General features: G+C 45.4%; 1 protein-coding gene across 2 annotated transcripts in view; it reads left to right on the plus strand.

Moving 5' to 3' along the window:
- Positions 1–9,032: 9,032 nt before the first annotated feature.
- Positions 9,033–17,713, plus strand: part of LOC117442276 (E3 ubiquitin-protein ligase TRIM35-like) — an 18,651-nt gene continuing 9,970 nt past the window's right edge. Inside the window, exons 1-2 of one of the 2 annotated variants that reach the window (XR_011642884.1) lie at positions 9,033–9,212; positions 9,302–11,435. Coding sequence is in view for 1 of the 2 variants with exons in the window: in XM_071202390.1 (XP_071058491.1) it covers positions 9,319–10,467 (1,149 nt within the window). In the remaining variant the exon portion in view is untranslated. Of the gene's footprint in view, positions 9,213–9,301; positions 12,276–17,713 lie in introns of those variants that run through there. The other variant, XM_071202390.1, reaches the window with a different exon arrangement.

A 17,713-nucleotide genomic window follows, 5' to 3' on the forward strand; every position in this document is an offset into this window, starting at 1 on the left:
TCAACATGTAAGAAGATCTTGTACTTGAGTAAAAGTAGAAGTACTCAGATCGTGTACTTGAGTAAAAGTAGAAGTACTCAGATCTTGTACTTGAGTTAAGGTAGAAGTACTCAGATCGTGTACTTGAGTAAAAGTAGAAGTATTCAGATCTTGTGCTTGAGTAAAGGTAGAAGTACTCAGATCGTGTACTTAGTAAAAGTAGAAGTACTCAGATCGTGTACTTGAGTAAAAGTAGAAGTACTCAGATCTTGTACTTGAGTTAAGGTAGAAGTACTCAGATCGTGTACTTAGTAAAAGTAGAAGTACCAGATCTTGTACTTGAGTAAAAGTAGAAGTATTCAGATCTTGTGCTTGAGTAAAGGTAGAAGTACTCAGATCGTGTACTTAGTAAAAGTAGAAGTACTCAGATCGTGTACTTAGTAAAAGTAGAAGTATTCAGATCTTGTGCTTGAGTAAAAGTAGAAGTACTCAGATCTTGAGTAAAAGTAGAAGTATTCAGATCTTGTGCTTGAGTAAAAGTAGAAGTACTCAGATCTTGAGTAAAAGTAGAAGTACTCAGGTCTTGTACTTGAGTGAAAGTAGAAGTACCAGAGTGTAGGAATAATCTGTTACAGTGAAAGTCCTCATTCAAAATGTCCCTCAAGTGAAAGTAGAAAGTATTCTCATCTAAATATAGTGAAAGACAGTGAAAGTAGTCGTTGTGCAGATTGGTCCATTTCAGAATAATATATATGATATGTTTTATAATGATTGATCATGAAAGTGTTCTCAGAGCTGGTGAAGGAGCAGCTAGTCTGAAGTACTTTGTAGACTGCAGGGTAGCTGGTGAAGGAGCAGCTAGTCTGAAGTACTTTGTAGACTGCAGGGTAGCTGGTGAAGGAGCAGCTAGTCTGAAGTACTTTGTAGACTGCAGGGTAGCTGGTGAAGGAGCAGCTAGTCTGAAGTACTTTGTAGACTGCAGGGTAGCTGGTGAAGGTGCAGCTAGTCTGAAGTACTTTGTAGGCTGCAGGGTAGCTGGTGGAGGTGCAGCTAGTCTGAAGTACTTTGTAGACTGCAGGGTAGCTGGTGGAGGTGCAGCTAGTCTGAAGTACTTTGTAGGCTGCAGGGTAGCTGGTGGAGGTGCAGCTAGTCTGAAGTACTTTGTAGGCTGCAGGGTAGCTGGTGGATTTACTCCAGGTGGAACTAAAGGCTGATTCAACACTTGGTTAGATTTCACATCATTCATCCAGATCTGTGAAGTAACTAGAGGTATTAAATACATGTAGAGGAGGAAAAGTACACAGTAGCATGAAATTGAAATACTCAAGTAAAGTAAAAGTACCTCTCTAAAGTGTTCCTAAATACAGAACTTGAGTAAATGTACCTCTGATTCCAGCAGCCGTTTCAGTGGAAGCGAAGCTGCATGCCTGCCGGGCTTCCTGACGTCATCTTCCGGTGAAAGGTTCCTCTCTCTCCGGCCCTTCCCCTCCTGTCACTCTTCTGTGTTTCCCAGGTTCCTGTTTCCATTTGGTTTCGCTCTCCACACATAGAGAACAACACGAGTCCCTGCGTTCCTGTTCCCCTCCCCAGGTCCCTTCACCAGTGGCATCAGGCTCTGGAGCATCCGGATCTAACGCACTCAGTGTAGTAATACTCATTCTGAGTAACGGGTCATCTCTGACGTCAGGAAGAACTCAGACACTTTACTTAAGTACTCCAACAAGTAATAAGAGGTGGGAAGTAACTAAGTACATTTACTCAAGTACAATTCTGAGGCTTGTATATTACTTTAGTATTTCAATCTTATGCTAGTGTTCTACTCCACTACAGTTCAGAGGTAAATGGTGTACTTTTCCTCCACTACATGTATTTAATACCTTTAGTTACTTCACAGATCTGGATGAATGATGTGAAATATAACCAAGTGTTGAATCAGACTTTAGTTCCACCTGGAGTAAATCCACCAGCTACCCTGCAGTCTACAAAGTACTTCAGACTAGCTGCACCTCCACCAGCTACCCTGCAGTCTACAAAGTACTTCAGACTAGCTGCACCTCCACCAGCTACCCTGCAGTCTACAAAGTACTTCAGACTAGCTGCACCTCCACCAGCTACCCTGCAGTCTACAAAGTACTTCAGACTAGCTGCTCCTCCACCAGCTACCCTGCAGTCTACAAAGTACTTCAGACTAGCTGCACCTTCACCAGCTACCCTGCAGTCTACAAAGTACTTCAGACTAGCTGCACCTCCACCAGCTACCCTGCAGTCTACAAAGTACTTCAGACTAGCTGCACCTTCACCAGCTACCCTGCAGCCTACAAAGTACTTCAGACTAGCTGCACCTTCACCAGCTACCCTGCAGTCTACAAAGTACTTCAGACTAGCTGCACCTCCACCAGCTACCCTGCAGTCTACAAAGTACTTCAGACTAGCTGCACCTCCACCAGCTACCCTGCAGTCTACAAAGTACTTCAGACTAGCTGCACCTCCACCAGCTACCCTGCAGTCTACAAAGTACTTCAGACTAGCTGCACCTTCACCAGCTACCCTGCAGTCTACAAAGTACTTCAGACTAGCTGCACCTTCACCAGCTACCCTGCAGTCTACAAAGTACTTCAGACTAGCTGCACCTTCACCAGCTCACATGTTACTTGTTAGACATGCTGACTGCAGTGGGGTTTGAACCTGCGCCCCCCTGAACCCAACACCAACGCACTGCGCCACACGCCTCCCGGCTTTACCAGCTTTGAGAACACTTTAATGATCAATCATCACACACACACACACACACACACACACACACACACACACACACACACACACACACACACACACACACACACACACACACACACACACACACACACACACACACACACACACACACACAGATGAAGCCGTGTGTGGGTTTTTTATTGGGTCTTTCTATTTGTTTTATGTATATTTTCATTACCAGAGTAAAATGTGTAAAAACACGAAAGGAAAGTAGATGTTAGTGTACATGTACACAGTCAGTGTGTACTGTGTATGATAACATACACACTCAGAGGTTGTGCTTAATGTCACAGTTAAAAAATAATACAAATGTTTAAAAATCTAAATATAGTACCAGAAGTTAAAGTACCTATTCAGTAGGACTAACGTCAGAAGGTGTATTTATTATTCATGATGCATTAAAGGTGGTTGTAAAGCTTCATTGATAAGTACATCCACATGTGGTGATTATATAATATGTTAATAATCTAATGTAAATGATTATTACAGTAACCTGAATAAATAGTAACTGAAGCTTTAAAATAAATCGATAAAGTGGAAAGTACAACATACCGCTCTGAAATGTATACAAGGAGAAGTACACCGTTAAATACTATGGAAAACAAAGCGTATACAAGTACGGAACAAATACATTATACTGGAGTTGTACTTTCCAGCGCTTGTATAGTTTGAAATGTGTGTGTGTGTGTGTGTGTGTGTGCGTGTGTGTGACATCAACAATGACGTGCAGCACATCTCACAGGTCACTTCGTAAAGGGACGTTATTAAAGAGGAAGTGGAGTTTCCAGCTGCTCTTCGCTTCCCTCTCCTGATTGGTCTTCCCCAGTCACATGGTGTTATGGACACAGTCACAGAGGACAACATCTCTCGCTGAGGACTTTCCCTTCTGCCGCTACTTTTAATTGAACTATTCACATCTCACACGGCACTGCAACTTGCATTCATGTTTTATTATCTTTGCTCTTTAATGTTTCTAATGTGTGTTATGCTCTTAATGTCTTTCATTTGTGTAAAGCACTTTGTAAAGAATTGCCTTGTGTTGAAAAGTGCTTTATAAATAAACTTGCCTTGGGACAGAGGGTCCAAGGACAGATGGTCTAAGGACAGAGGGTCTAAGGACAGAGTGTCTGAGGACAGAGGGTCCAAGGACAGATGGTCTAAGGACAGAGGGTCTAAGGACAGAGTGTCTGAGGACAGAGGGTCCAAGGACAGATGGTCTAAGGACAGAGGGTCTAAGGACAGAGGGTCTAAGGACAGAGGGTCTGAGGACAGAGGGTCTGAGGACAGAGGGTCTGAGGACAGAGGGTCTGAGGACAGAGGGTCTGAGGACAGAGGGTCCAAGGACAGATGGTCTAAGGACAGAGGGTCTAAGGACAGAGGGTCTGAGGACAGAGGGTCCAAGGACAGAGGGTCTAAGGACAGAGGGTCTGAGGACACAGGGTCTGAGGACAGAGGGTCTGAGGACAGAGGGTCTGAGGACACAGGGTCTGAGGACAGAGGGTCTGAGGACAGAGGGTCCAAGGACAGAGGGTCTAAGGACAGAGGGTCTGAGGACACAGGGTCTGAGGACAGAGGGTCTGAGGACAGAGGGTCTGAGGACAGAGGGTCTAAGGACAGAGGGTCTGAGGACAGAGGGTCCAAGGACAGATGGTCTAAGGACAGAGGGTCCAAGGACAGATGGTCTAAGGACAGAGGGTCTAAGGACAGAGGGTCTGAGGACAGAGGGTCCAAGGACAGAGGGTCTAAGGACAGAGGGTCTGAGGACACAGGGTCTGAGGACAGAGGGTCTGAGGACAGAGGGTCTGAGGACACAGGGTCTGAGGACAGAGGGTCTGAGGACAGAGGGTCTGAGGACAGAGGGTCCAAGGACAGAGGGTCTAAGGACAGAGGGTCTGAGGACACAGGGTCTGAGGACAGAGGGTCTGAGGACAGAGGGTCTGAGGACACAGGGTCTGAGGACAGAGGGTCTGAGGACACAGGGTCTGAGGACAGAGGGTCTGAGGACAGAGGGTCTGAGGACAGAGGGTCTAAGGACAGAGGGTCTGAGGACAGAGGGTCTAAGGACAGAGGGTCTGAGGACAGAGGGTCCAAGGACAGATGGTCTAAGGACAGAGGGTCCAAGGACAGATGGTCTAAGGACAGAGGGTCTAAGGACAGAGGGTCTGAGGACAGAGGGTCCAAGGACAGAGGGTCTAAGGACAGAGGGTCTGAGGACACAGGGTCTGAGGACAGAGGGTCTGAGACAGGGTCGAGACCAGGTCTGAGGGACAGAGGGTCTGAGGGCACAGAGGGTCTGAGGACAGAGGGTCCTGAGGACAGAGGGTCTGAGGACAGAGGGTCTAAGGACAGAGGGTCTAAGGACAGAGGGTCTGAGGACACAGGGTCCTGAGGACAGAGGGTCTAAGGACAGAGGGTCTGAGGACAGAGGGTCTAAGGACAGAGGGTCTGAGGACAGAGGGTCCAAGGACAGAGGGTCTAAGGACAGAGGGTCCAAGGACAGATGGTCTAAGGACAGAGGGTCTAAGGACAGAGGGTCTGAGGACAGAGGGTCCAAGGACAGAGGGTCTAAGGACAGAGGGGTCTGAGGACACAGGGTCTGAGGACAGAGGGTCTGAGGACAGAGGGTCTGAGGACACAGGGTCTGAGGACAGAGGGTCTGAGGACAGAGGGTCCAAGGACAGAGGGTCTAAGGACAGAGGGTCTGAGGACACAGGGTCTGAGGACAGAGGGTCTAAGGACAGAGGGTCTGAGGACAGAGGGTCTGAGGACAGATGGTCTGAGGACAGATGGTCTGAGGACAGAGGGTCTGAGGACAGAGGGTCTAAAGACAGAGGGTCTAAGGACAGAGGGTGTCGTATTGTCATACTGATATTCTGTACAAACTGTGAAGACCACTGAGACAAATGTAACATGTGTGATATTGGGCTATAAATAAACATTGATTGATTGACGTGCTAGCTACTAGCTAGGTAGCTAACTGGATCCAGCCACTCCTGGTCCTTTCATCAGACGGGAAGCGGAAGAACGAGCAAGACCCATTGCTGGCATGATAACAGCCTGGCACTAAGCACACAGGCATCTTGTTAAAGTTATCTTAGCTATGTCTTATATTTAGTGGAGGAAAACAGTTGTGACATCACTTACGAGACTCTGGGAGTTGTAGTCTTTCTAGTTGTGTATTTTTCATAGTCTTATATTTCAACAGTTTTACGACAAACTGTGACTTTTTTGACACGGCAATGGTTTTTTAAGATTGACAAACATCACGTGTGTAATTCAGGGCACAACTCAAACGGGATGGAAAGATACGTTTTCTCTCTCCATTGACTTCAATGTATAATCTTTCTGAAATAAGGTCCCATGGGGCGGAAGTAGATGGGCGGGACTTCGCCTCTCTATAGTCGCTCTGTAACGGATATGGATTCCTCTATTTGCACATTTTTTACTTTGAGGATCCAACAATTTAAATAAGCGCTATTAGAGTGTTAGCATTGGGAAGTTCATTCACCTCAAAACAAATATATTCCCTGATTTACAGACGTCTCTTTCCCAATGTCGATGTTGGGCCCAATGACATCACATGACTGACGGAGCGTCCACACTACAGCTTCAGCTTGGAGCTGGGCGTGTCTGGAGCTTGGAGATTTTATTCAAGCAACACGACCAAAAACCAATCACATGAATCTCCCGCCCCGACATACAAAGCAAAAACCCCGGGGATTTTATGCGAGCAATATATAAATATATATAAACTCCCCAAACAGGCGAAACCCTACCAGTTTCCCCCACTGTCTCTGCCACCTCCCTCCATGCCTGGTTCCTCCGGTTTGTATCCCGGGAGGTGAAGAGGGGCTGGTCATACAAAACCGGGTGGTTGCTACGGCGATAGTTAGTTTCTCCTCCAACTTTTTTTGAAATATAGAAATGAACGGCGGGATATCTCTCCCAGCTTAGACGCGGTTTGATTGGCTCCGGCTGGCTACTCCGGCGTCTCCGGCGTCAGAAGTTGAACATTGTTCAACTTGGAGACGGACCGCTCTGCTACCCACAATTCAGTTCGGCGAAAAAGCGAGGCAACGTGACGTCACCGCATTCAAAGTGAATGGGCAGATTGGAGCTGTCGACGCTGTCGACGCTGTAGTGTGGACGGGCCGTTACACAGAAGTGTAGTACCACCGTTTGGCCACGTCTAAAATGTGCTTGAACTCCATTTCAAGATTCAAGGCTTCTACTGTCATGTGTACATCGCTACAGTGGAGTTATGTTGATGCACATCTGAGGTCCCAGGCTCCTCCAACAGTGCAACACAATAACACAGATACAATAGTGCAAGTAAATACAATAAAATACAATGGAAGTAGTGCCATATTGTTCTTAGTTCAGGTCCGCGCACCCTTCCCTGAGTCTTGCAGCGCCCCTTCTTGCAGATCAGGATGACGAGGTCCTTTGCTCTCACAAAGACGATCTCACGTTAATCACACGGAAACAGGGGATATTTTGTAAACATCAGTGAAATTAAGCAGAAGCATGAGAAACTACTGTCATCTATAATATTAAAGTCTGCGAGGTCTCCTCTCATATTGTTTCGCTGGTGTTGTTGGGTTGCTATTGTATGTTTTACATTCACTAATCTTGTGTTGTCTTTTGTGTGTTTTGTGATGGGGTATTTGATTGTAAAACGCACACCACAGATGGCACGACTACATGGTCAAAGCTCAAAGGAAAACTAGTTCAGGTTACAATAAAGGGAATTACCACTCCACCACGATAGGGAAAGACCCACTTTCTCATGTGTGCTTCGGCCGGTATGCACACACTCATATCTGAAATGACATTTAGAAAGGTCCCGTGATACCAGAGGGATAAGAGAAGGGACATTCTGCAACTTCATCTATGAGGAAGTCCGAAAGGCCAGGAGCCAAAACCCATAGCGTGACTGTGAGAGACAGTTGTGTGTGTGTGTGTGTGGGGGTGTGTGTGTGTGTGCGTGTGTGTGGGCGTGTGGTGTGTGTGGGGGGGGTGTGTGTGGGTTTGTGTGTGTGTGTGTGTGTGTGGGTTGTGTGTGTGTGTGTGGGGGGGAGGTGTGTGTGTGTTGGTGCGTGTGTGGTGTGTGCTGTACTGTGTGTGGGGGTGTGTGTGTGTGTGTGTGTGGGGTGTGTGTCTGTGTGTGGGGGGGTCTGTTGTGTGTGTGTGGGGTGTGTGTGTGTGGTGTGTGTGTGTGGGGTGTGTGTTGTGTGGTGTGGGTGTGTGTGATGTGTGTGCGTGTCTGTGTGTGTGTGTGTGGGTGTGTCTGTGTGTGGGTGTGTGTCTCTGTTGTGTGGTGTGTGTGTGTGGGGGGTGTGTGTGGGTGTGTGTGTGTGTTGTGTGGTGTGGGTTTGTGTGTGTGTGTGGGTGTGTTTGTGTGTGGTGTGTGGTGTGTGTGTGTGTGTGTGTGTGTGTGGGTGTGTGTGTGGTGTGTGTGTGTGGGTTTGGTGTGTGTGTGGGTGTGTGTGTGGGTTGTTTGTGTGGGTGTGTGTGTGGGTGTGTGTGGGTGTGTGTGTGTCTGTGTGTGTGTGTGTGGGTGTGTGTGTGTGTGTGTGTCTGTGTGTGTGTGTGGTTGTGTGGTGTGTGGGTGTGTGTTGTGTCTGTGTGTGTGTCTGTGTGTGTGTGTGGGGGTGTGTGTGTGTCTTGTGTGTGTGTGTGTGGTGTTGTGTGTGGTGTCGTCCGAATCTCGCCCTCTAGTGGTGACCTCCCACAGAGCCGCAGCAAATAGAGAGAGACAGTTGGGGGGATTTGAGGTTAAGACGCGGCTCTTTAAAGCGTTCTAAACTTTTACCATCTATCTTATTTAAACACATTCCTCTGTACTTATAAACAACAATTAACGGTAACCTGCCTTTTTATACAGTGTTACCGTTTATACAATACTCTATGGTACACTTCCATACCCTGTCAGATAATATCTTACAACACGCTGTACCTATAATATCCAATTGTACCTCTTACATGCATTATTTCATTCGACGCTACACTCCTACAGTCCATACTTCTCTGGCTTCCTTAAAGGTCCAGGGTTTCCCAATCCCAGAGCACTTTGGGGATTTCACAAGTTTTACCTCCTTCTAACAACATTTGTTCAAACAACCTTTGAATACAAACACAACAGTCTGCTGCACACTTTCAGTCTTTAGATCCAGCAATGAATCAGCCCTTTGGCCCGAGACACTCCCGGAGCTCCACGAGAGGAGACAGAGTTCAGCAGAGGAGGCGTGACAGCTTGTTCCTCTCCCTCACTGACTCGCTGAGACTGACCAGCAAACAGCTTGTTCCTCTCCCTCACTGCGGAGAGACGGACGGAGAATCAGACGATCAGATTCACCTTCAGACCAGACTAACAACTTCCTCTGAGTTCAGCTGCAGGAGAGACAAGTGGAAACTACAGCCCTGCTGCTTCAACCTGCGGACCCTCCCCCCTGAAGGTGAGTCTCCAAACATCACTCAGAGAGAAGTCAGTGGAGGAGGGGGAGGGGAGAGAGACTGACTGCACTTCCTCTCTGCTGTGTTTCAGCTTCACTCAGAGACAACATGGCTTCCAGGTTAGAGGAAGAGCTCTGCTGTCCGGTCTGTAAGGACGTCTTTAGAGATCCTGTTGTTCTGTCCTGCTGCCACAGCTTCTGTAAAGCCTGTCTGCAGACCTGGTGGAGAGAGAAGCCATCGCGAGAGTGTCCAGTCTGTAAGAGAAAACATTCAGAGATAGAACCTCCCTGTAACCTGGTGTTGAAGAACCTGTGTGAGGCCTTCTTACTGGAGAGAGGTCAGAGGCCTCCAGAGGCTCTCTGCAGTCTGCACTCTGAGAGACTCAGACTCTTCTGTCTGGACCATCAGCAGCCAGTGTGTCTCGTCTGCAGAGATTCAAAAGCACACACCAACCACAGATTCAGACCCATGGATGAAGCTGCTCAGGATCTCCGAGAGGAGCTCCAGGAAGCTCTGCAGCCCTTTCAGGAGAAACTGAAGCTCTTTGAAGAAGTTAAAGTGAAGTTTGATCTAACAGCAAGACACCTGAAGGTCCAGGCCCGACGCACAGAGAAGCAGATTAAGGAGCAGTTCAAGAAGCTTCACCAGTTTCTAGAAGAGGAAGAGGAGGCCAGGCTGGCTGCACTGAGGGAGGAAGAGGAGCAGAAGAGGAGGAAGGTGGAGGCTGTGAGCAGAGAGATAGCAGCTCTTTCACACACAGTCAGAGCCACAGAGGAGGAGCTGAGAGCTGAAGACGTCTCCTTCCTGCTCAACTACAAGGCTGCAGTGGAGAGGCTGCAGCGCCCCCTGCTGGAGGCTCCACAGCTGCCCTCAGGAGCTCTGATAGACCAGGCCAAACACCTGGGCAACCTCAGCTTCAACATCTGGAGCAAGATGAAGGACATGGTGTCCTACTCTCCTGTCCTCCTGGACCCAAACACTGCTAGTCCATCACTCCTCCTGTCTGAAGATCTGACCAGAGTGAGACGAGGAGAGAAACAGGAACTTCCTGATAATCCAGAGAGGTTTGATGATAGCCTCTCTGTCCTGGGCTCTGAGGGCTTTGACTCAGGAGAGGCTTCTCAATACTCAAATTTCCCCTCCTCGACTCCCCTCCTCGACTCCCCTCCTCGATACTTAGACCCGCCCACAGGAGATGCGAGCGGAGGACCGAGGAGGGGAACCGAGGAGAGAGGAGGGGAAGCAGCAGACGTTTAAAGTAATGAGAACTCCTCTCCTCTGAGCGGTCATATTAAAGCGACGTCCGTTCATTATGACGTGGCAACAGCTGCATCAGCTGTCGAGTGTTTTCTCATATTTTATCATCTCTGTTAGATCAGCTGAACATTGTTCCCCCACATATTTACTTTTAATTCATTGAGAGTGCGGTGTAATGAGACAATACCAGGCTACAGATGCGGACACACACACACACAAATATATTTATATAAATATATGCAATTTAAAGTATGAGAGCACTCTCATAATAACGTAACACAATCAGAGACTGGATATATCCCCCCCCTCTCTCTCTGGTCGCTGAAATGGGGAATTGAAATTACGGGCCAAAAGTTGTATTTACAAGTATTAAAAGTAAGCAGAGGACACCAAACCAACTGAGACCTGTCTGTCCGCCGCATCTGCGCACTGTACAACACACACCTACACACTGTACAACACACACCTACACACTGTACAACACACACCTACACACTGTAGCCTACAACACGCACCGACACTGTACCACACACACCTACAGCTCCTAACGCATAATCAGGCTACAGCCGTTGTGTATTTTATTACGTGAAGCACTAAATGGTCTTAGAAAAATATCGACTCTTTGTAGATATCTCCTAAACTAAAGCAAATAAAGAGAGTAGGTCTGTTATACTGAGTGATATATATTTTACACACTGCTCTGCTTTCTGCACGGGCCTCACATCTGTTCTCACTGTAAACATCGCGTTGCGATGAGAGCAGTTTCTAAAATAATATCCAGGGGATGCATGCAGAGCTGTCATTGGCTGAGATAAGTCTGGCCGTGCGTCACGCCTCCACCGTTCCCGGAAATGCATCCGCGGAGGAGCCGTGGAGGAACCATCAGTGTATCCTCGGTTACAGCTCCTCCAGAGAGCCTCCTCGACACTCGATCCTCGGGTGGAGTCGAGGAGTTGAGGAGGGGAAATGTGAGTATTGAGAAGCCTCTAGGGACTCACAGCTGGGACGTCCAGGTTAGAGACAGAACATGCTGGTCACTGGGTGTGTCAGCAGAGTCTCTCCAGAGGAAGGGAATCATACGGTCTGGATTCTGGATGATAGGTTTACATGACGGTAAATACGCAGCATGGTCAGCATCAGGTCCAGAAACTCTCAGCCTGAAGGAGCTCCAGAGGGTCAGAGTGGATCTGGACTGGAACAGAGGAAAGCTGTGATCTTGACACTAACACACACATACACACACATACACACCTTCACACACACTTTCACTGAGCGGATGTTTCCATACATTACCGCTGTGCACAACGTGAAGATAATTCCACAGAAGGTGTGCGAGACAGTGGATCAGAGCAGGTAGAGGATGATTGTGTAGGTTCTTGCTATTTAGCTTGACATATATTTAGGTTAGATTAAGGACGATCGGACATAGTATTTCTGATCATGGTGTTCAGTTTGTATTATTCCTCCTCGTCTGGAGGTTCTTTTTTAATGTAATGTGTTATGAACCAAAAGCAGGATGTATGAAGCTTCATCCCTCTGCTGATCAAAGTGTGTTTAACTTGTGTTTTCAATATTGCATGATTTCCTATTCATTTAATCTAATTCATATTTTACCCTAGTTACTAAATTACATAATTCCCTTAATCACATTATTGTTCTCGTCATTAATATGGTATTAAGAATAATTACATTTACAACATTTAAAACGTAATAAAGTTGATATATGTTTTGAACTTTCAACCATATGTTAAAGCAGAAGGATAAATATGAATGTCACGATTATTTCTGTAAAATAACCAAATAAAGTGTTTCCTGATTCTTTAGTGTAATACAACATCTTTGAGGGATGAAATGCACAGTAATAGATGTGTAGAGGATTATGTACATATTGCATAATTTATTCAAATAGTTTCACACAATCATACTAATTGGGATTCATGTGGACGAGTAAACAGGAGGTTTAGCAACTACTTCCTTTCACTTTCTTGTATTTTATTTTAATATAAACCTCATTCACCTTATGCTTCACCTGCTCTAGGGCGCTTCTGTTAGAGCTGTATTACTATTACTTAGCATAGCTTAGCCAGCTTTATCAACCTTTACTTGCAAAAGAAAATATTTTAAAGCTTTTCAATAAACTGGCATTAAGTTATAACAGTTTTCCAGGTTAGGGTTAGGAATATGTGATTTCTTTATCCCAAAAATATATTAGAGGCATTACGTTGATGTTTGGAGATGTGAGGAACTGCTATCAGCTAGCTAGATAGCTAACATTCACTAGCTAGCTTGTTAGATGGGTAGATAATGTAAGCTAACTAGGTAGATAGAGAGAAAACGATTGCTAGTTAAATAGCTAACACCACCAGCTAAATAGCTAACCCTCACTAGTTAAATAGCTAACCACCACCAGCTAAATAGCTAACCCTCACTTGTTAAATAGCTAACCACCACCAGCTAAATAGCTAACCCTCACTAGTTAAATAGCTAACCACCACCAGCTAAATAACTAACCCTCACTAGTTAAATAGCTAACCACCACCAGCTAAATAACTAACCCTCACTAGTTAAATAGCTAACCACCACCAGCTAAATAACTAACCCTCACTTGTTAAATAGCTAACCACCACCAGCTAAATAGCTAACCCTCACTAGTTAAATAGCTAACCACCACCAGCTACATAACTAACCCTCACTTTGTTAAATAGCTAACACCACCAGCTAAATAACTAACCCTCACTAGTTAAATAGCTAACCACCACCAGCTAAATAGCTAACCCTCACTAGTTAAATAGCTAACCACCACCAGCTAAATAGCTAACCCTCACTTTGTTAAATAGCTAACCACCACCAGCTAAATAACTAACCCTCACTAGTTAAATAGCTAACCACCACCAGCTAAATAACTAACCCTCACTTTGTTAAATAGCTAACCACCACCAGCTAAATAGCTAACCCTCACTAGTTAAATAGCTAACCACCACCAGCTAAATAGCTAACCCTCACTTTGTTAAATAGCTAACCACCACCAGCTAAATAACTAACCCTCACTAGTTAAATAGCTAACCACCACCAGCTAAATAGCTAACTCTCACTAGTTAAATAGCTAACCACCACCAGCTACATAGCTAACCCTCACTAGTTAAATAGCTAACCACCACCAGCTAAATAGCTAACCCTCACTTTGTTAAATAGCTAACCACCACCAGCTAAATAGCTAACCCTCACTAGTTAAATAGCTAACCACCACCAGCTAAATAGCTAACCCTCACTTTGTTAAATAGCTAACCACCACCAGCTAAATAGCTAACCCTCACTAGTTAAATAGCTAACCACCACCAGCTAAATAGCTAACCCTCACTTTGTTAATAGCTAACCACCCACCAGCTAAATAACCACCCCTCACTAGTTAAATAGCTAACCACCACCAGCTAAATAACTAACCCTCACTAGTTAAATAGCTAACCACCACCAGCTAAATAACTAACCCTCACTTAGTTAAATAGCTAACCACCACCAGCTAAATAGCTAACCCTCACTAGTTTAAATAGCTAACCACCACCAGCTAAATAGCTAACCCTCACTAGTTAAATAGCTAACCACCACCAGCTAAATAGCTAACCCTCACTAGTTAAATAGCTAACCACCACCAGCTAAATAGCTAACCCTCACTAGTTAAATAGCTAACCACCACCAGCTACATAGCTAACCCTCACTAGTTAAATAGCTAACCACCACCAGCTAAATAGCTAACCCTCACTAGTTAAATAGCTAACCACCACCAGCTACATAGCTAACCCTCACTTGTTAAATAGCTAACCACCACCAGCTAAATAGCTAACCCTCACTAGTTAAATAGCTAACCACCACCAGCTAAATAGCTAACCCTCACTAGTTAAATAGCTAACCACCACCAGCTAAATAGCTAACCCTCACTAGTTAAATAGCTAACCACCACCAGCTAAATAGCTAACCCTCACTAGTTAAATAGCTAACCACCACCAGCTACATAGCTAACCCTCACTAGTTAAATAGCTAACCACCACCAGCTAAATAGCTAACCCTCACTAGTTAAATAGCTAACCACCACCAGCTAAATAGCTAACCCTCACTAGTTAAATAGCTAACCACCACCAGCTAAATAACTAACCCTCACTTTGTTAAATAGCTAACCACCACCAGCTAAATAGCTAACCCTCACTAGTTAAATAGCTAACCACCACCAGCTAAATAGCTAACCCTCACTAGTTAAATAGCTAACCACCACCAGCTAAATAGCTAACCCTCACTAGTTAAATAGCTAACCACCACCAGCTAAATAGCTAACCCTCGCTAGTTAAATAGCTAACCACCACCAGCTAAATAACTAACCCTCACTTTGTTAAATAGCTAACCACCACCAGCTAAATAGCTAACCCTCACTAGTTAAATAGCTAACCACCACCAGCTAAATAGCTAACCCTCACTAGTTAAATAGCTAACCACCACCAGCTAAATAACTAACCCTCACTAGTTAAATAGCTAACCACCACCAGCTAAATAGCTAACCCTCACTAGTTAAATAGCTAACCACCACCAGCTAAATAACTAACCCTCACTTTGTTAAATAGCTAACCACAACCAGCTAAATAGCTAACCCTCACTAGTTAAATAGCTAACCACCACCAGCTAAATAGCTAACCCTCACTTGTAAAATAGCTAACCACCACCAGCTAAATAGCTAACCCTCACTAGTTAAATAGCTAACCACCACCAGCTAAATAACTAACCCTCACTAGTTAAATAGCTAACCACCACCAGCTAAATAGCTAACCCTCACTTTGTTAAATAGCTAACCACCACCAGCTAAATAACTAACCCTCACTAGTTAAATAGCTAACCACCACCAGCTAAATAACTAACCCTCACTAGTTAAATAGCTAACCACCACCAGCTAAATAGCTAACCCTCACTAGTTAAATAGCTAACCACCACCAGCTAAATAACTAACCCTCACTTTGTTAAATAGCTAACCACCACCAGCTAAATAGCTAACCCTCACTGGTTAAATAGCTAACCACAACCAGCTAAATAGCTAACCCTCACTAGTTAAATAGCTAACCACCACCAGCTAAATAGCTAACCCTCACTTGTAAAATAGCTAACCACCACCAGACGGCAGTCAAAGCAGCCAAAACAGAGCACATTTCTCTCTTAATCTCCAAAAACAGCCATAAACCTCAGGTTCTTTTTAATGTCCTCAACTCGATCATTAATCCCTCTGATGCTTCTCCAATTGTGCCATCGACTACTCTCTGTGATAAGTTTCTTACATTTTTTATTGAAAAAGTATCCGCTCTTAAGCTAGCCCCACACTAGTGCTACCCCCAGATGCTGCTCCTTTTCTGTGCCCTGCTGCCCTCCACCACTTTGAGCCTGTATCCCTCTCTTCTCTCTCGGATGTAGTCAAGCACCTGCGGCCGACAAACTGCACCTCAGACAGCATTCCCTCTCGCCTTCTCAGAGATGTTTTTGATTCAGTTGGAGCAAGTATTGTATTGCTTGTAAACACCTCTCTCAGCTCAGGATGTGTCCCAGCTGCCTTCAAACATGCCGTGGTCAAGCCACTACTTAAAAGAAAAATCTCGACCCCTCCATTCTCACAAATTTTAGGCCCATCTCCCAGCTACCCTTTTTATCTAAAGTCCTGGAGCGAGTTGTCTATGTCCGCTGCAGTCATTCTTAACCATGCATGGAATCCATGAAAAGTTTCAGTCTGGCTTCAAACCCATGCATAGCACTGAAACAGCCCTTTTAAGAGTTTGTAATGATCTGCTCCTAGCCGCCGACTCAGGTAGCCCAGCTGTCCTGGTGCTGTTGGACCTGACAGCTGCCTTTGACACTGTGGACCATAGCATCCTGTTGTCACGGCTTGAACAGTCCGCAGGCATCACAGGCTCTACCCTTGCATGGTTCAGGTTCTACCTGACATACCGTAGCTTCTCAGTGCAGCTAGGTGCCTTCTCCTCTGCCAAAGCCCCTCTTACCTGTGGGGTTCCCCAAGGCTCGATTCTGGGCCCCATCCTTTTTCTACTGTACATACTGCCCCGAGGTTCAATTCTCACAAAACACAATATTCCCTTCCACTGCTACGCCGACGATGTACAGATCTATCTGCCTCTCAAAGCAAATGTCAAAAACACTCACTACAGCAGTTGATGGACTGCTTAACAGAGATAAAATCCTGGCTCAGCAAAAACTTTTTCAACCTCAACGAGAGCAATACTGAAGTCATCTTTTTTGGACCCCAACATCCAGCCTCTCCGGTTGATATTCTGGGCTCTATCAATAAAAACATCCTCCCCTCTGTCATGAACCTTGGAGTGACCTTCACTAGCACTTTTAAATTCGACAAGCAGGTCAGCAGCGTAGTCAAATCCTGCTTTTTTAAAATAAGACTATTGGCCAAAACCAAGTCGTATTTATCTTTTAAAGACTTAGAAAGGGTTATTAATGCATTCTTAACCTCAAGACTGGATTACTGCAACGCTCTATACGTGGGTATGGACCAGGCCTCATTAAACGCCTGCAGCTAGTGGCAGAACGCAGCGGCACGTCTACTGACTGGCCACAAAAAGCGTGACCACATCACCCCAATTCTGGCCTCTCTACACCGGCTTCCAATTCGTTTCCGAATTTATTTAAAAATCCTTTTATTCGTTTTTAAAGCACTAAATGGGCTGGCTCCGGGATATATAGCTGAACTCCTCCAGCGCTACACCCATCCAGAGCTTTAAGGTGTGCTGACCAGCTGTTGCTGATAGTGCCCAAGACCAGACTCAAAACCCCAGGGCAACGAGTCTTCGCAGCAGCTGGCCCCATGCTCTGGAACACTCTGCCCCTCTATGTGAGGTCGGACCAGACCCTAGGGGTTTTTAAATCTACTCTTAAAACACACTTCTTCTCCCTGGCCTTCTAGTCAGAGCGGAGCACGACTCCTGACTTTTCCCTGTGTTTTTTATATATCTGTTGTAATTTATTGTTTTTTATTGTGATTGTAGTAATGTGTTTTTATTACATGTACAGCACTTTGGTTCAACCAAAAATCGCTTTTAAATGTGCTTTATAAATAAAACTTGATTTGATTTGATAAATAACTAACCTTGACTAGTTAAATAGCTAACCACCACCAGCTAAATAACTAACACTCACTAGTTAAATAGCTAACCCTCACTAGTTAAATAGCTAACCCTCACTAGTTAAATAGCCA

This window comes from Pseudochaenichthys georgianus, unplaced genomic scaffold, assembly GCF_902827115.2.
Source record: "Pseudochaenichthys georgianus unplaced genomic scaffold, fPseGeo1.2 scaffold_405_arrow_ctg1, whole genome shotgun sequence".
In the NCBI taxonomy this organism is placed as follows: domain Eukaryota; kingdom Metazoa; phylum Chordata; class Actinopteri; order Perciformes; family Channichthyidae; genus Pseudochaenichthys; species Pseudochaenichthys georgianus.